Raw genomic sequence first — 16,430 nt, 5'->3', positions numbered from 1 at the left:
TTACAGGTACTAGGGTTACTCTTCATTGCAGTGAGCAGGCTTCTCATTGAGGTGGCTTCTTTCGCTGCAGAGCAAAGGTTCCAGGCGTGCGGGCTTCAGTAGCTAAGGCTCCCTGGCTCAGCAGTTGTGGAGCCTGGGCTTAATTGCTCCATGGCTTACGGGATCTTTGCAGACCAGGGAAGGAACCCGTGTCCCTTGAAAGATCCCACAAGCTGCAGGGCAACTAAGCCTGTGTGCCACAATTATTAAGCTTGTGCTCTAAAGCCTGGGAATTGCAACTATTAAAGACCACGAGCTCCAGAGCCTGTGCTCTGCAACAAGAGAAGCCATAGAATGAGAAGACTGTGCACTGCAAAAGAGAGTAGCCCCTGATCACAGAACTAGAGAAAAGCCTGCACAGCAATGAAGACCTAGCACAGCCAAAAATAAAAATAAAACGTTTTGCAAAAGAATGGAGCCCATCTCACTGGGAGACTTTTCCTTGCTGGCTTGCAGGAAGCAGTAAGTCATTTGGGGATGGCCCACATGGTAAGGAGCCAAGAACAGGCTTGTTGACTAGCAAACAACCAGAGACACATTCAGGCCCTCAGTCCAACAGCCCACAGAAAACTGAGTGCTGCGAACAACCACGTGAGCTTGAAGGCAGATCCATCCCAGGCTGAGCCTCAGACGGGACGGCAGCCCCACTCGAACACTGATGGCGGCCTGATAACCGGAAGTCAAAGACCCAGCTATAGAAACTGTGAGATAATAAATGCCCACTGCTGCTTTTCTTTGGAGGGATACTTGCCCTATGGAAATATAGTATTTTATTTATTCTGTCCATTAGTAGCTACTATTTGATAACATTTAAAATATTAATAGAACTTAATCTAAAAGAAGTTCAACTTACATTAGTTTTTTTGCATTTCAATACTGGATATTAAAATTATGATGGCCGAAATTTTATGTCAAAAATTTATAGTGGATGTTTGACATTAGTTGTTTACATACAATTCAGTTTTTGGTGGAAAATGGTTTGGCTGGAAGAGAGAACATTTGGTTTACTTCAACTAATAGGAGTATCTCTTAATGCTGGGATGGCCTCTTCGTATTTCTTCTGCTGTTGATTTTTGGAACAGTTATCTGTGACTGTATGAATGGAGCTGAGTGGAGAGGTGCTCATCATGCTTATTCCAAATAAGAGTATGTAACCAATTACTACAGGAATGAGGTGCAATTGCCCAATATTTTTGAGGCCAACAGGTTAAGTATAAGGAGTTTAGCCAAGATTCAGGAATTAGAGCCTGAAGCTTCACATGAAGCCAAACTGAGAGTCCAAAACCTTGCCAGTCTTCATATCCTCCAGTATTACCCTCCACAAACAGATCTTTCAAGTTGCTACCTGAATCATCCAATTATTTACACATATATTTTAAAGGTATCTATCTTTTAGATAAGATGCATGTTGAAATATTTACAGATGGAATAAATATTTGCTTTAGAAATTATGCTTGGAGGAGAAAGGAGGTGTAAATACAGCTGAAAGAAGTTGATTTTGGATAACAGATAGATGGGAAGGAGTTCATTATGCTCTTCCACATTTGAATTGTGAAAAACAAAAACTTATTCACTTAAAATGCAAATCTTTAATGTCTGATATACATGCAGACACAGACACACACACACACATACCTAAAAAGATAAAGTCCATGCTTTTAAGGATGAAAAACAAGACCATCCTTGACAAATACTAGGTCATGTCTAGATCTTGTCAGATAGATAAGCTATCTGCAGTTTCCAGATAACCTCTGTGTCACACCTTCAAATATTTGCATGTATGTTCTTTCTGCCTGTAATACCCTTGTCTTCCCTCTAGTTCAGTTCAGTCGCTCAGTCATGTCCGACTCTTTGCGATCCCATGAATCGCAGCACGCCAGGCCTCCCTGTCCATCACCAACTCCCAGAGTTCACTCAGACTCACGTCCATTGAGTCAGTGATGCCATCCAGCCATCTCATCCTCTCTCGTCCCCTTCTCCTCCTGCCCCCAATCCCTCCCAGCATCAGAGTCTTTTCCAATGAATCAACTCTTCGCATGAGGTGGCCAAAGTACTGGAGTTTCAGCTTTAGCATCATTCCTTTCAAAGAAATCCCAGGGCTAATCTCCTTCAGAATGGACTGGTTGGATCTCCTTGCAGTCCAAGGGACTCTCAAGAGTCTTCTCCAACACCACAGTTCAAAAGCACCAATTCTTTGGCGCTCAGCTTTCTTCACAGTCCAACTCTCACATCCATACAAGACCACTGGAAAAACCATAGCCTTGACTAGACGGACCTTTGTTGGCAAAGTAATGTCTCTGCTTTTCACTGTGCTATCTAGGTTGGTCATAACTTTTCTTCCAAGGAGTAAGCGTCTTTTAATTTCATGGCTGCAGTCACCATCTGCAGTGATTTTGGAGCCCCCCCAAAAAATAAAGTCTGACACTGTTTCCACTGTTTCCCCATCTATTTCCCATGAAGCGATGGGACCAGATGCCATGATCTTCGTCTTCTGAATGTTGAGCTTTAAGCCAAACTTTTCACTCTCCACTTTCATTTCCATCAAGAGGTTTTTGAGTTCCTCTTCACTTTCTGCCATAAGGGTGGTGTCATCTGCATATCTGAGGTTATTGATATTTCTCCCGGCAATCTTGATTCCAGCTTGTGCTTCTTCCAGTCCAGCGTTTCTCATGATGTACTCTGCATATAAGTTAAATAAGCAGAGTGACAATATACAGCCTTGACGTACTCCTTTTCCTATTTGGAACCAGTCTGTTGTTCCATGTCCAGTTCTAACTGTTGCTTCTTGACCTGCATACAGGTTTCTCAAGAGACAGGTCAGGTGGCCTGGTATTCCCATCTCTTTCAGAATTCTCCACACTTTATTGTGATCCACACAGTCAAAGGCTTTGGCATAGACAATAAAGTAGAAATAGATGCTTTTCTGGAACTCTCTTGCTTTTTCGATGATCCAGCAGATGTTGGCAATTTGATCTCTGGTTCCTCTGCCTTTTCTAAAACCAGCTTGAACATCTGGAAGTTCATGGTTCACGTATTGCTGAAGCCTGGCTTGGGGATTTTTGAGCATTACTTTACTAGCGTGTGAGATGAGTGCAACTGTGTGGTAGTTTGAGCATTCTTTGGCATTGCCTTTCTTTGGGATTGCAATGAAAACTGACCTTTTCCAGTCCTGTGGCCACTGCTGGGTTTTCCAAATTTGTTGGCATATTAAGTACAGCACTTTCACAGCATCATCTTTCAGGATTTGAAATAGCTCAACTGGAATTCCATCACCTCCACTAACTTTGTTCATAGTGATGCTTTCTAAGGCCCACTTGACTTCACATTCCAGGATGTCTGGCTCTAGGTCAGTGATCACACCATCGTGATTATCTGGGTCGTGAAGCTCTTTTTTGTACAGTTCTTCTGTGTATTGTTGCCACCTCTTCTTAATATCTTCTGCTTCTGTTAGGTCCATACCATTTCTGTCCTTTATCGAGCCCATCTTTGCATGAAATGTTCCCTTGGTATCACTAACTCTTACTCATTCTTGGGTAGACATAACCACTTTCAGAAATCTCTCTTAACTATGTTAACTCCTCTTAACTCTTAACCCAAGAGCAGGGACCAGAGTTAAGATGTCTCATCTCTGTGTTCTCATAGTACCCTGTACATATTCCTATTATAGCACTTACATCATTGCATTGAAATTATTCGTTTCCTAGAGCAAGATCACAGCGTATTAAACTGTGGGTCTCCATGCTCACTGAGTGAATGAATACATGAATTAATAGGAGTACCAAATAGAAATATGGAAAAAGAAATCATGCAAGGTAGCTTACATTTATTATAGACAACTTCTTCTTTACAACTATCCAGTGAAACAGACATGACTTTCCTTGTACAGATACAAGACTGCAGCTCAAAGATGTTGAAGGATCAATCTAAATGAACAACATCTGCTTTCCAGTCAACTGGTGCCTTCTCTTTTTCTAAAGATAACATTATAACCCTTACTGCCTTAGGAACAGTCTTAATATCATTGTCTCAAGACAGAGAGTACATATAAGACCAAAATGAGTTTTTAAAGACAACTCTTTAAAGACACAGGTTTGATCCCTGGTTCAGGAAGATACCACATGACACAGAGTGACTAAGTCCACATGCCACTAAGTTCGGGTACTCTAGAGACCGAGAACTACAACTACAGAGCCTACACACTTTAGAGCCCATGCTCTACAACAAGAGAAGCCATGGCAATGAGAAGCCCACACACCACAAATACAGAGTAGCCCCAGCTTGCCACAACTGAAGAAAAGCACGTGCAGCAACGAAGACCCAGTGCAGCCAAAAATAATTAATTAAATTATTATTTTTTAAAGTATGAAGCAGAAGTACTAGCTACAATCTTTCAACTATACCAACAATCTACAATAACCTACCACTCTCAGATGGAGGGTCATCTAAGCAGAAAGAATATGCAGAAGAGCCTACAGAGTAAAACTTACTTGGGTCCTAAGAGGTCTCTATCCCCAGGAGGAAGGGGAAAAAGAATCTTAACACTGAAATTCTCTAAAATTCAATGTAGTTCATAAGGGAAAGGGCACTTCCTTCCAAGCCTTTCTACTTACACATGCTATAAGAATGTGACTTAGCAAGTAACACTGAAAACCCAAATCAACACTTTGGTTAAATTAACACCCATTTTTACTTAGAAACAGGAGTTTATGTTGAGGCTACATAGAGTACAATCCTGGTCTACGCCTATTATTGACACTTTTTAAAAGACAAGTCCTTGGGTTTGGGAATCCCCCAAGTTGACATCCTCTTCCTTAAAGGTTGTGCCATTCAATGTTTTACGTTTGAGGATGCTGCTTTCTTAATGTTTAATAACTTACCTGCATTGGCTTTCAGGTCTTCAGGTGTGACCATGACAACAAATCGGATTGCACGTTCATTTCGAAACATCTCATAAGACCACCGGCGGATGGATCTCATGCATTTCACAGCTGCAATGCCATTGTTGGCAATGAGAACCTGGGAGAGTTGGGGGATGGGAATTGCAAAGAAAAGTGGAAAAGGCAGGCAAAGATGGAGGAAAAGACAAGAGAATATTTTTGTAAATCTTTCTCTGAAATGCCAGAGTTTCAACTAGGAATCTGTATAGCTGGTCTAGGCAATTAAGAACCAACTCCTGCACGGTCAAGGGATGTTTTAAGATGCTAGCAAAGCAAATACTTCAATGCTGCTGTTGTTTAGTCGCTAAGTTGTGTACGACTCTTACGACCCCATGGAATGCAGCCCACAAGGCTTTGTTGTCTATTGGATTTCCAAGGCAAGAAATATTGGAGTGAGTTGCCATTTCCTTCCCCAGGGGATCTTCCCGGTCCAGGCATCAAACCTGTGTCTCCTGCACTGCAGTGGATTCTTTACCACTGAGTCACCTGGAAAGTCCAAAATATGTGCCAGCTAAAACTTACTCCTTTCTTAGTTCACTTCCTGAAGGGACAAATCAGTTCCTTAAATCTTATAAGTTGAAAGAGACTCACAGACTTAGAGAACAAACTTATGGTTGCCGGTGGGGGCAGGGATAGTTAGGGAATTTGGGATGGACGTGGACACACTGCCATATTTTAAATGGATAATCAACAAGGACCTACTGCGCAGCACAAGGACCTCTGCTCAGTGTTATGTGGCAGCCTGGAAGGAAGGGGAGCTTGAGGGAGGATGGATACATGTATAAGCATGGCAGAGTCCCTTCCCTGTTCACCTAAAACTATCACAACATGGTTAATTGGCTACATGCCAACACAAAATAAAAAGTGTGAAAAAATAAAGAAGGCTACTTAAAAAAAAAGAAAATCTTGTGAGTCTGTGAATTATTCTACCATTCCTACAAGTAGGGAAGAGAAGAAACAAACTTTAGGGGGAAGATGGGTATCAAATAAGGCTAGGGGAAGTTTTTAACAGTGTAGTGTCATGCACTATTCTCTGCTGTAGTGAAGTAAGGCACACTGCCCTGAACATGTATAAGAACCCCTACACTGACCATCACCTCTCTCCAGAATGCTGACTCCAAATCCCTTAGAATTGTAGAGAAACTGCCCCAGAAAGGATGGTCACAAGAAAAAGAGTAAAGGATTAGTGATCCTGAGACTTCTCTGTTAAACCTTTCACCTCCTCACATGCAATCATGACCCTCAGGATAACAGAGGTGAGGAGACACGTAATCTATCCTCATTGGAAGACTAATGGAAGTACACTGCTGAAGCAATACTTTTAGGAGTGGGAATACAGGTCCCCACCCTTTAAACTTTTAATCACTGTAAGCTAAGTCAATCTCTCAGCTCTGACAGGATGTGGATAAAAGTGACTCAGATTTGCTCACATTTCAAAATACTTATAATCACTTAAAGTACTCTTGCCTGGAAAATCCCATGGACAGAGGAGCCTGGTAGGCTGCATTCCATAGGGTCGCTAGGAGTAGGACACAACTGAGCGACTTCACTTGCACTATCACTTTTATGCATTGGAGAAGGAAATGGCAACCCACTCCAGTGTTCTTGCCCGGAGAATCCCAGGGACGGGGGAGCCTGGTGGGCTGACGTCTATGGGGTCACACAGAGTCGGACACGACTGAAGCGACTTAGCAGCAGCAGCAGCAGCATACCCTCTAAATATCTCAAATTTCTGGTGGGATCCATAAGTTACAGTGTATCAAACTTGTTTAAGTCTTCTCTTCTGAAACTCTCTCCACTCCTTTAGCTCTAAATCCCAATTCAATGACACTGACCTCCCCATCACCACCCCACAAGCTAATCAATTTCTCATACCCTCTCATATCAGTGTAGCCCAACTCTAGGAAAACCTCGAAATCTTTCTAAAAGCAACTTATGGGCACTGCTTCACCTTCTTACTTAGTTATGATCAAATTATCAGTGGTAAATACATATTTCAGAAAATAGTGAAATTATCTAATCGTTTAATTTAATTATTTAATAAAGCTAGGGAGGCAGAAAGGATAATTCTGCACAGTCTCAGAAATTCAAGCCACATGCCAGTTTCAAGCAAATCTAGACTACAAATCGAGGCATTAAAACTCATGGGCTTTTGAAAAAATAATTGAGCAGGTTGTAACTTACCTTCTCAATCACTTTATTCCCACCAAAACGAGTAACAAATTCTGCTGGAGAGGCTACAGTGAAATCTCGCTGTGAGTCTATTTTCTTTCGGTCTCGACCTTGCTTGACTAGGTGCAAGCCAGACATGCTGGATCTGTAAACATAGAGAAATCACGAAAGTCTACGATGAGATTTCTTCACATTATCTGTCTCCCCTGGAGACCTGCTTTTCACTGCCCAGACTTGAAAGTGTACTTCCTATTGCACCCTTGTGGAAACTGCATGCTGGGAGACCACACAGTTTTTAAACAGAAGAGAGGAAAAGAAAATGATCACTGCTTGTGAAAATTTCAGGGGGGGCGTAAAAAAGTGTTCCTGAATAATAAAAGGCAATATTAAGGTTTACCAACAGACACCATCACAGAGAGGGGCAAAGAATAGATTAAAATGAGATGGTATGCTGCTGCTGCTGCTAAGTCGCTTCAGTCGTGTCTGACTCTGTGCGACCCCATAGACGGCAGCACACCAGGCTCCTCTGTCCCTGGGATTAATAATACTAATAGACTCAGAGAGACTGTTAAAACTAAAAAATAAACAGTTAGCCAGCCCGCTTCTGAACTATGGTTCTGACACACAGAGGGCCTGCACCTCTGTTAGCTCTAGCCTCCATCTTTCTTACTAGCTATAACTCCACATTTTTAAATGCCTACTAAACGTTTTAGTTGGGTATTCCATAGATGTTTCAAAATCAACAATTCCAAAAACAATTTATTTATGAGGCAGCATAAAAAAACAAATTTCATTGATCTTATGATAACACATTTTTTTTAGCTTTTTAAAATCTCTGAAATTGCTATGTATCTTACAACTGATGGTGTGCTTTATTTAAGTGGCAGAATTTCTTTTTCTTGTGGTACATACAATAATGGTGCCTCTAACAATTAATGGTGCTTAAATTATATAGCAGGGGAAACAGCATAAGCCTGCGTTTAAATTCCACATCTTCACCAAACAGCCTTGCTAAGCCTCACTTTTTATTTGATAAACTATGCATGGTATTGGGACTTCCCTGGTGGTCCAGTGGGTTAAGAATCTACCTGCCAACATAGGGAATACAGGTTAGACCCCTAGTCAAGGAACGAAGATCCCACATGCTGCAAGGCAACTAAGCCTACAAGTGGCAACTACTGAGCCCGTACACTGTAGAGTCTATGCTCTGCAACAAGAGAAGCCACTGCAATGAGAAGCCAGAACAGCCCCTGCTTGCCACAACTAGAGAAAATCTGCATGCAGGAACAAAGACCCAGCTTAGTCAAAAATAAACAAGAAGAAAGGAGTTGCAAAACATACAGACAGACAGACACACACACACACACACACACACACACACACACACACACAGTCCCTAGAGATTAGCTTTCAGTTTCTTAGGGAGAAAGAGACGGAGAAGGTATAAACCTAGGATAAATAAAGAACTGTCTAAGAATAAAACAATAAGGGAAGCAAAGTGTTTATTGATAAAATTAAGGTGGTGAAGGGACTGATCATATGGTCTAATCAATAGTTTAGAGAGCAAAGGAACGTTCTGAGGGTCACTTATAATCAAAAAAGGGAAAAAAACAGAAATACATATTACTTTTAATGATGGGATCCTTCATACAGCCATAATCAGAAGTTAGGCACCATGCTAAAAACAAGATGATAAAGTGGAAAGATAGAGAAGACCTCAAAATCTTTACTTCACACCTACCTTTTCTCAGAAAGCTTTTATAGAATGTTGTCTTTCAAAAAGATGAAGTAAACCAAGAAAAAGGGAGACAAGGAATGCAAGAAATAGCACAGAAGAAAAGAGAAGGGAATTCTCTTAGATGACTGTTAAAACTGGAGGACAGACTGCTCCAGGAAGAACGTCCCCTTGAAAAAATGGACAGATGGCCTACTGTACTTAATCACAGAAAAACAGAAGAAAACTCTGTGTGTGTATGGATGTGTGTAATAAATATATATATAAATATATGTGTGACCAAGGAAACCAGAATTGAAAGAGACACATGTACCCCAATGTTCATCGCAGCACTGTTTACAATAGCCAAGACATGGAAGCAACCTAGATGTCCATAGGCAGACGAATGGATAAGAAAGCTGTGGTACATATACACAATGGAGTATTACTCAGCCATTAAAAAGAATGCATTTGAATCAGTTCTAATGAGGTGGATGAAACTGGAGCCTATTATATAGAGTGAAGTAAGTCAGAAAGAAAAACAGCAATACAGTATACTAACGCATATATATAGAATTTAGAAAGATGGTAACGATGACCCTATATGCGAGACAGCAAAAGAGACACAGATGTAAAGAATAGTCTTTTGGACTCTGTGGGAGAAGGCAAGGGTGGGATGATTTGAGAGAATAGCATTGAAACATGTATATTATCATATGTGAAACAGATCGCCAGTCACAGGGTGCTCAGGGCTGGTGCCCTGGGATGACCCTGAGGGATGGGATGGGGAGGGAGGTGGGAGGGGGGTTCAGGATGGGGAACACAAGTATACCCATGGCTGATTCATGTCAATGTATGGCAAAAATCACTGCAATACTGTAAAGTAATTAGCCTCCAATTAAAATAAATAAAATAATAATAAAATAAAATATTAAATAAATTAATATGTGTGTATTGCTTATATATATGTCTGTTTTATATATACATAACAATATTATATATTTATATTTAGACAAATACAAGTCATTTTATATTTATTAAAATATATAAAACATGATAGAAAGTCATATATATGAAACAATGTATAATTTGTATATATAAAATATACCAGTTGCTTTTTACTTATTTAACTCTCAGTGGAAGATATGCTTGCTTCATCCTGCAACAGGTGGAAGAAGCCAAGTAAAAAGGAAAAAAGGATGATTATTTTAAAGACAACCTTTGCCAAATTGGTGTTTTTCATTTGTTTCTGTATTTGCCAGGGTTTATTCAATTTTCATTTTTCAAAATAAAAACTCCGGAATGCAAAAAGAAATAAGTACACAAACATACACATGAGATACTAGAGAGACATTTAATGACTGCCACCAAGCAAATCATTGAGGTCTTTCATGTCGACCCGCTGCTGGAGAGGCACAGACCTGCAGGAGGTCTGAAAGAGGGGACTTCCGTGGTGGTCCAGTGGTTAAGAGTGCGCCTTCCAACGCACTGGAGGCAGGTCCGGTCCCTGGCTGAGGAACTAAGGTGCCACATGCTGTGGAGCATCTCAGCCTGCTGCTGCAACTACTGAGCCCGGGCCCTCCAGAGCCCTGGCGCCACAACTGGAGAGTCTGCGTGTCGCAACTGCTGAAGTGGCTGCACCTGTGAACCTGCGGCACAACTAGAGTCCACGCTCCAGAACAGAGATCCCGCGTGCTGCTACTAAGGCCCAGCGTGGCCAAATAAATAAATTAAAAAGAGAGAGAGAGAGAAGTCTTAAGAAGGCCAAGCAGGCCTGATTCACTTCCTCCTCAGGTTGAGTTCTAAGAGCAGGAAGCAGAAAGATTCAAGGCAAGACACCTTGGCACCCGCAACAACTCCAGGCTGGCTGCCCAATCTCACACGATGCCAGGACAACAGCAGAGGGCACCTTTACTGGCCCTAGAGACAGAGTCTAAAAAAGTTTTCTGCAAAACTACCTTTGACAGGATGCTACCTACTATCCAGAGTTGCTATTTTCCTTCAAAATAGATGAAAAGACTTCACTCTTCAAAGTCCAGCCAAGCCCAGTGAACACATTTGGCACAGACTGAGTGTGGTCCCTTATCCAGGGAGCAGCTCGCAAGGTCTGCGCAAGGGTGCCTGCTTTCAACATAGCTACAATGTCACACGTGGTCTCGGATATCTTTGGTTCAAATTCTGAGTGTAAAATAAAGGTTCAGAAATTCAGGAGCAAACATGAGATTTTTAATTCATTTCCTTAAGAAAAAAAAGAGTTTCCTACAGACCCACAAAAAAAATCATCAAATCAGATCGCCCATAAATTCCAGGGCTTAGCTGTCAACGCCTTTACTGCTTTTAAAAGGCATATATTGCCTAGATAGGGCCCTCTAACACTTACCTTTGAAGCATGTAATATCTCATTTCCTTACTCTCCTCTGCAGAACCCTCCATATTAAGATGGCAAAGGAATAGAGGTTTTTCTCTTCAGCTGTCGGCCTTGTAAACACAAGCTGGAGTTCGTCCTCCCGCTGCAGGTGCTTAAAACCCAGGAGGACAAAAGATACTGTGCCTTCTGCCTACTTCTTGGCCCTGCTTCAGTCAGAGTAGAGTATTCCTCATGGCCTCAAACCACAGTCTTTTTGTCTACTCTGTCCCCAATCTCCATACTTCCCCTCCTGCTTGCCCCCCCCATTACATTGGGCTCCCACACAGCATCAGCTGATTTCCCAAGGGGACAGAGAGGAGAGGGGGAGAAATATAGAAGCAGGTATAACTCTAAAGTAGATCTCAGCAGCTTCCGCCTTAGCTGCAGCAAAAGTGCTTTAACAACGGTCACTTTCTTCTGACGGTCACTAGAGAGGCTCCGCGGCCTCTCCAGGCTGCCAGGGGCACGTGACAGGGTAGGCTCAGGGCAAAAAGAGAAGACCAAGCTTATGAGGACAGCTATGCCCAGAAAATAATGGGGTCAGGAAATCTAGAGGGAGGAGGAAAGAACAGGTGATTTCTGAGACCCAATCACAACAAGTAAGACTGAGTTTCAGACTCCAAGATGGGGGGGTGGGGAGCAGGTCAAGAGGGAAAGCAAGCCGGTCAGAAGGACAAGACACGCCACCACTGAGGAACTTGGAATAAAGTGGGGGTCACAACTCTAATTTTTAGGCCAGAGTAGTGGTGTACACACACCTTTTTTAAAAACAACAAAAATCTAAGATCTTATTCACTAAAATTTGAGAATAAGACTGGAGCTGGCACAAACAGGATAACAGAGAGGATGTGGATAAAAATCACAGAAACGTAAAGGGGCCCAGACAAGTATTTTAGACACAGAGGTCTAACCCAGAGTTTAAGCAGGGAAGAAAAATCCTGCCTAAAAAGCCACTGGGACACATTTATTGTTATGCTCATTTGCCACAGAGCGACAAATCACTTAAATAAAGAAATGGTGACTGAAAGGGAAATGGTATCCTGTTTTAGCTTTTAATTAAGTAGATGCTGAAAATACTGCTCCCTTGTCATGGCAGAAAAGACCATGATTTCCTGAGCCAAGTCCTCAGGAATGGTATTAATTCACCAGAGTCACATCTAACCTGATTCAGGCACCACAGAAAAATTCCTTCTCACCGAAATGTTGAATACAAATGGTTAACTCTTATCTGATGCAACTATGCTGCGAATCTATTAACATTCCACGAAAACCCTTCAAAACAGAAGTACACAAATGATCTGGAACACAGATAAAAATCAAATAGAAGATAAATTATTAAGACAAACCTTGATGTTAGGACATTCAGGTGACCCAAGGTGAAAAGACTCAATCAGGCCACTCACTCAATATGACCATTAGTCATAATAAAAAAAAAAAAAAAGGAAGTCCTGGATTGGTTTCTGGACTCTGCATCACTCCTTTTACACTGTGCTAACGTCTGATAAAGTCAGTAAAGTTTACTTTTTCCTTTAAAGAAGCAGATGCAGAGGAATCCTCCTATCTTGATCTCTCTTCAGGATAACAAGTCTCGAAAAACAGAGCACTGAAGCCTTTGGTTCAGAACAATTACAGTGACCACAGATGTAGAAGCAGCTTAATTTTTACACACATCTAAGGGTCTCTAGATGCAGGCACTTTCCAGAAGAGAATCACTCTCTGCCTTTGTTAAGTTCAACATTCAAAAAGCAAAGCATGGCATATAGAAAAAAAGCAGGTTATTTTGCTCTTGGTTATATAAAAAAATATACTAAAGAGGCACTCTCGGGAATCAAGCTTGTGCTTCCCTTCACCAAAGGGATCTTTCTAAAACAACCAAACGCTAACAGGGCACACCCAGCTCCAAAACAAAGCCAGTGTTTCTCATCTTTTACGGATGCTGCCTACCATCTTCCTATAATGTGAGAACACAAGAAATAAAAGGCCACATTCCCACATTCGTTCCTCCAAATTCAAGGCACCCTCATTTTTAATCTAACATGAAAAGAGAGTGTCCAAAGTAGACACATACCTGGCACCAAATCCAACTAGAAGCCCACACTGACCCCAGCATTGAAACATGCCAAGCACCAAGGATGACGTAGCAGTTTATCCGGCAGACAGTGATGCATTTAGCTGGCTCCGTTGCAAGGCAGTCTGAGTTATACTGCAGCACACGCTGGGAGACAGTGTTTTTACGCTGGGGCTTTCCCAAGCTAAGAAATCTTGCAGCAGGGATGTACCTCTTTGGAAAATCAGTCTGCTGTTAGGGACTTCCCTCCTGCTCCAGGGGCTGAGACTCTACACTCCCAACCTGGGGGGGCGGGGGGGTGGGGCTGGGTTTGATCCCTGGTCAGGGAACTAGGAAATGGCAACCCACTCCAGTATTCTCGCCTGGGAAATTCCACTGACAAAGAAGCCTGATGGACTACAGTCCAGGTGGTCACAAAGAGTCTGACAAAATTGAGCGCGCGTACACACACACACACACACACACACACACACACACACACACACACTGGGGTAGTAGATCTCACACACCACAGCTAAAAGTTCGCATGCTGCAACCAAAGAGCCCCGCAATGATGATGGAAGACCACACATACCACAACTTAGATGGCAAAGCCAGATAAATGAATATTGAAAAGAAAAAAAAAAAGAAGAGGATCAACCTTTTTATATATAAAAAGGTTTAGCTGTGGAACTTCCCTGGTGCTCTAGTGGTTAAGCATCCACCTTGCAAGGCAGAGGGCTCGGGGTAAAGAATTCACCTGCCAAGCAGGAGACATAGGTTCAGTCCCTGGATTGGAAAGATCCCCTGGAGAAGGAAATGGCAACTCACTCCAGTATTCTCGCCTGGGAAATCCCACGGACAGAGGAGCCTGGTGGGCAACAGTCCACAGGGTTGAGAAAGAATCAGATACGACTTAAGTGACTAAACAGCAGTAGCAGCAGACTTTAATTTCTCTCAGCAATGTAACATAATTTTAATGTACAAGTCTTATGCTTTTTTGTTAAATTGATTCCTAAGTATTTTATTCTTTTTGATGCCATTCTGAATAAAATTATTTCAGTTTATTTATTTATTTATTTTTTGCTTGCTCATTGCTAGCTAGTACATAGAAATGCAACTAATTTTTGTATATGGATCTTACACCCATTTAAAAATCCTTAACTTTATTGAGACAGAATTCACATACCATATATTTCAGCCATTTAAGGTATATAATTCAATGGTTTTTATTGTAGTCACAGAGTTGCGAACCATCATCACAAGTCCATTTTAGAACATTTTCAGCACCCGCCAAAGAAACGTGTACTCGGCAGCAGTCAGTCCGTATTTCCCTCAAACCACTCCCCAGTCCTAAGCAATGACTAATCTACTTTCCGTCTTTATAGATTTGCCTGTTCTGGATATATAAATGGGATGATATCATGTGTGGCTTCTCTCACTTAGCATAATGCTTTCATGTTGTAACATGTATCCATACTTCATTTTGCTTTACAGAAAACTTTCCACTGTGTGGACTTACTACATTTTGTTTATCCATTTATCAATTGATGGGTATTGGGTTGTTTCCACTCCGTAGCTATTATGAATAATGTTGCTGTGAACATTCACATACAAGTTTTTATGGGAACATATGCTTTCATTTCTTATAGGTAATTAGGAGTGAAATTATTGGATAATATGGCAAATATTTAGTTTTATAAGAAATTTCCATATTCTCTTCCAGACTGGCTGAAAAACAATTTACATTCATCCACATTCCCACCAACTACCCACAAAAGATCCAATTATTCCATATTCTTGCAAACATTTGGGGTTGTCACTTATTTTTATTTTAGGCACTCTGACAGTTGTTTACTAGAATCTTACTGTCTTTAACAGCTAGTGATTTAAAACATCTTTTCACATCTTTATTTGCGACCTGTACATCCTCTGGTGACATTTGCTTCTTATTTCTCTCTCCTTATTGAAAATATTATTTATTGATTCACTGTTGTCATACTTTTAACAAATTCTTTAAACATGTTTTCCTTTAGTTCTTTGAATACATTTATGATAGTTGCTTTGAAGACTGATAATCCGGCATCTAAATGCTCAGAGACAGTTTGTGTTCTTTTTTTTTCTAAATATGGCCTACACTGGCCCATTTCATGTCTCTTGATTTTTAACATACTAAATAATTTATTGTAGCAACTCTGGATTCTGATTTCTTTCACCCATGAAGATTGCTGCTGTTACCAATGTTTGCTCACTGGTTTTTCTTTCTTGGTTTAATAATTTGCCTGGGCTAAATCTGTGAGATCTGCCTCTCTCAAAAGTGTAGTCATTACTGTCTCCGTTCATTTTCTTCTTATTGTGCATGTTTTTATGTTTGAACCTCCTTTCTAAGGGGTTACTTCTCTACTTGTAAAACTTAATCAGTCAGTAATTAGGCAGTGGTTATACGCAAACGCCTGAAGCCTGTAAGGCTTTTGCATTCCGTCCATGTGTCCATGTATGCAGTAGAGTAGCACATTCAAAGTTCAGGACATTTTCAAGTTACGTCCTGGCTTCCACTTTCTGCTGAGCCTTATCACGCCTACTCTGTGCAGGCATGCAGCCTCAACCAGAAATATGCTTACCCCAACCACAAACACACCTCAAGCTAGAAGAGCCGGCGGCCCCCTCTCTCGTCTGCTGCAGGGATCGTCACTGGGAGCAGGGTACCATCTACTACTCAAAAGGAATATGCTCCCTTCAACTGCAGTAACAGCAACACCCATCCTCAGGGCACAACCACAGCAGTACAACGTCCATGCCAACCAAGCTGGGGGCAGGGAATAGGAATACTCCTGGCAAGAACACCACAGATGCCTACTGTTCTTACGGAATTTCAGCAGCTTTTCAAACATAAACTTTTCTCAGGCTGTTGCATGCCTTAAGGTTGATTTGAAGGCTGAAGTGGTTTTGTCGAGCTTTATAGCTGCTTTTTCTCACACACTAGTAAAGTAATGCTCAAAATTCTTCAAGCCAGGCTTCAGCAATATGTGAACCGTGAACTTCCTGATGTTCAAGCTGGTTTTAGAAAAGGCAGAGGAACCAGAGATCAAATTGCCAACATCCGCTGGATCATAG

At 41.4% G+C, this 16,430-nt stretch overlaps 1 protein-coding gene across 6 annotated transcripts in view; it reads right to left on the bottom strand.

Annotated features, from left to right (window-relative positions):
* The window catches only part of ACACA (acetyl-CoA carboxylase alpha), a 288,803-nt gene that overhangs the window by 186,379 nt on the left and 85,994 nt on the right, over window positions 1-16,430 (bottom strand). For all 6 annotated transcript variants that reach the window (XM_055577329.1, XM_055577328.1, XM_055577332.1 and 3 more), the window contains 2 exons: window positions 7,161-7,293; window positions 4,917-5,055 (listed from right to left, as the gene is read on the bottom strand). In XM_055577329.1, coding sequence (XP_055433304.1) covers window positions 4,917-5,055; window positions 7,161-7,293 — 272 coding nt within the window. The remainder of the gene's footprint in view (window positions 1-4,916; window positions 5,056-7,160; window positions 7,294-16,430) is intronic.

The sequence above is a fragment of the Bubalus kerabau genome, chromosome 4 (genome assembly GCF_029407905.1).
Source record: "Bubalus kerabau isolate K-KA32 ecotype Philippines breed swamp buffalo chromosome 4, PCC_UOA_SB_1v2, whole genome shotgun sequence".
NCBI lineage: Eukaryota > Metazoa > Chordata > Mammalia > Artiodactyla > Bovidae > Bubalus > Bubalus kerabau.
This window is presented reverse-complemented; position numbering and strand designations above follow the sequence as displayed.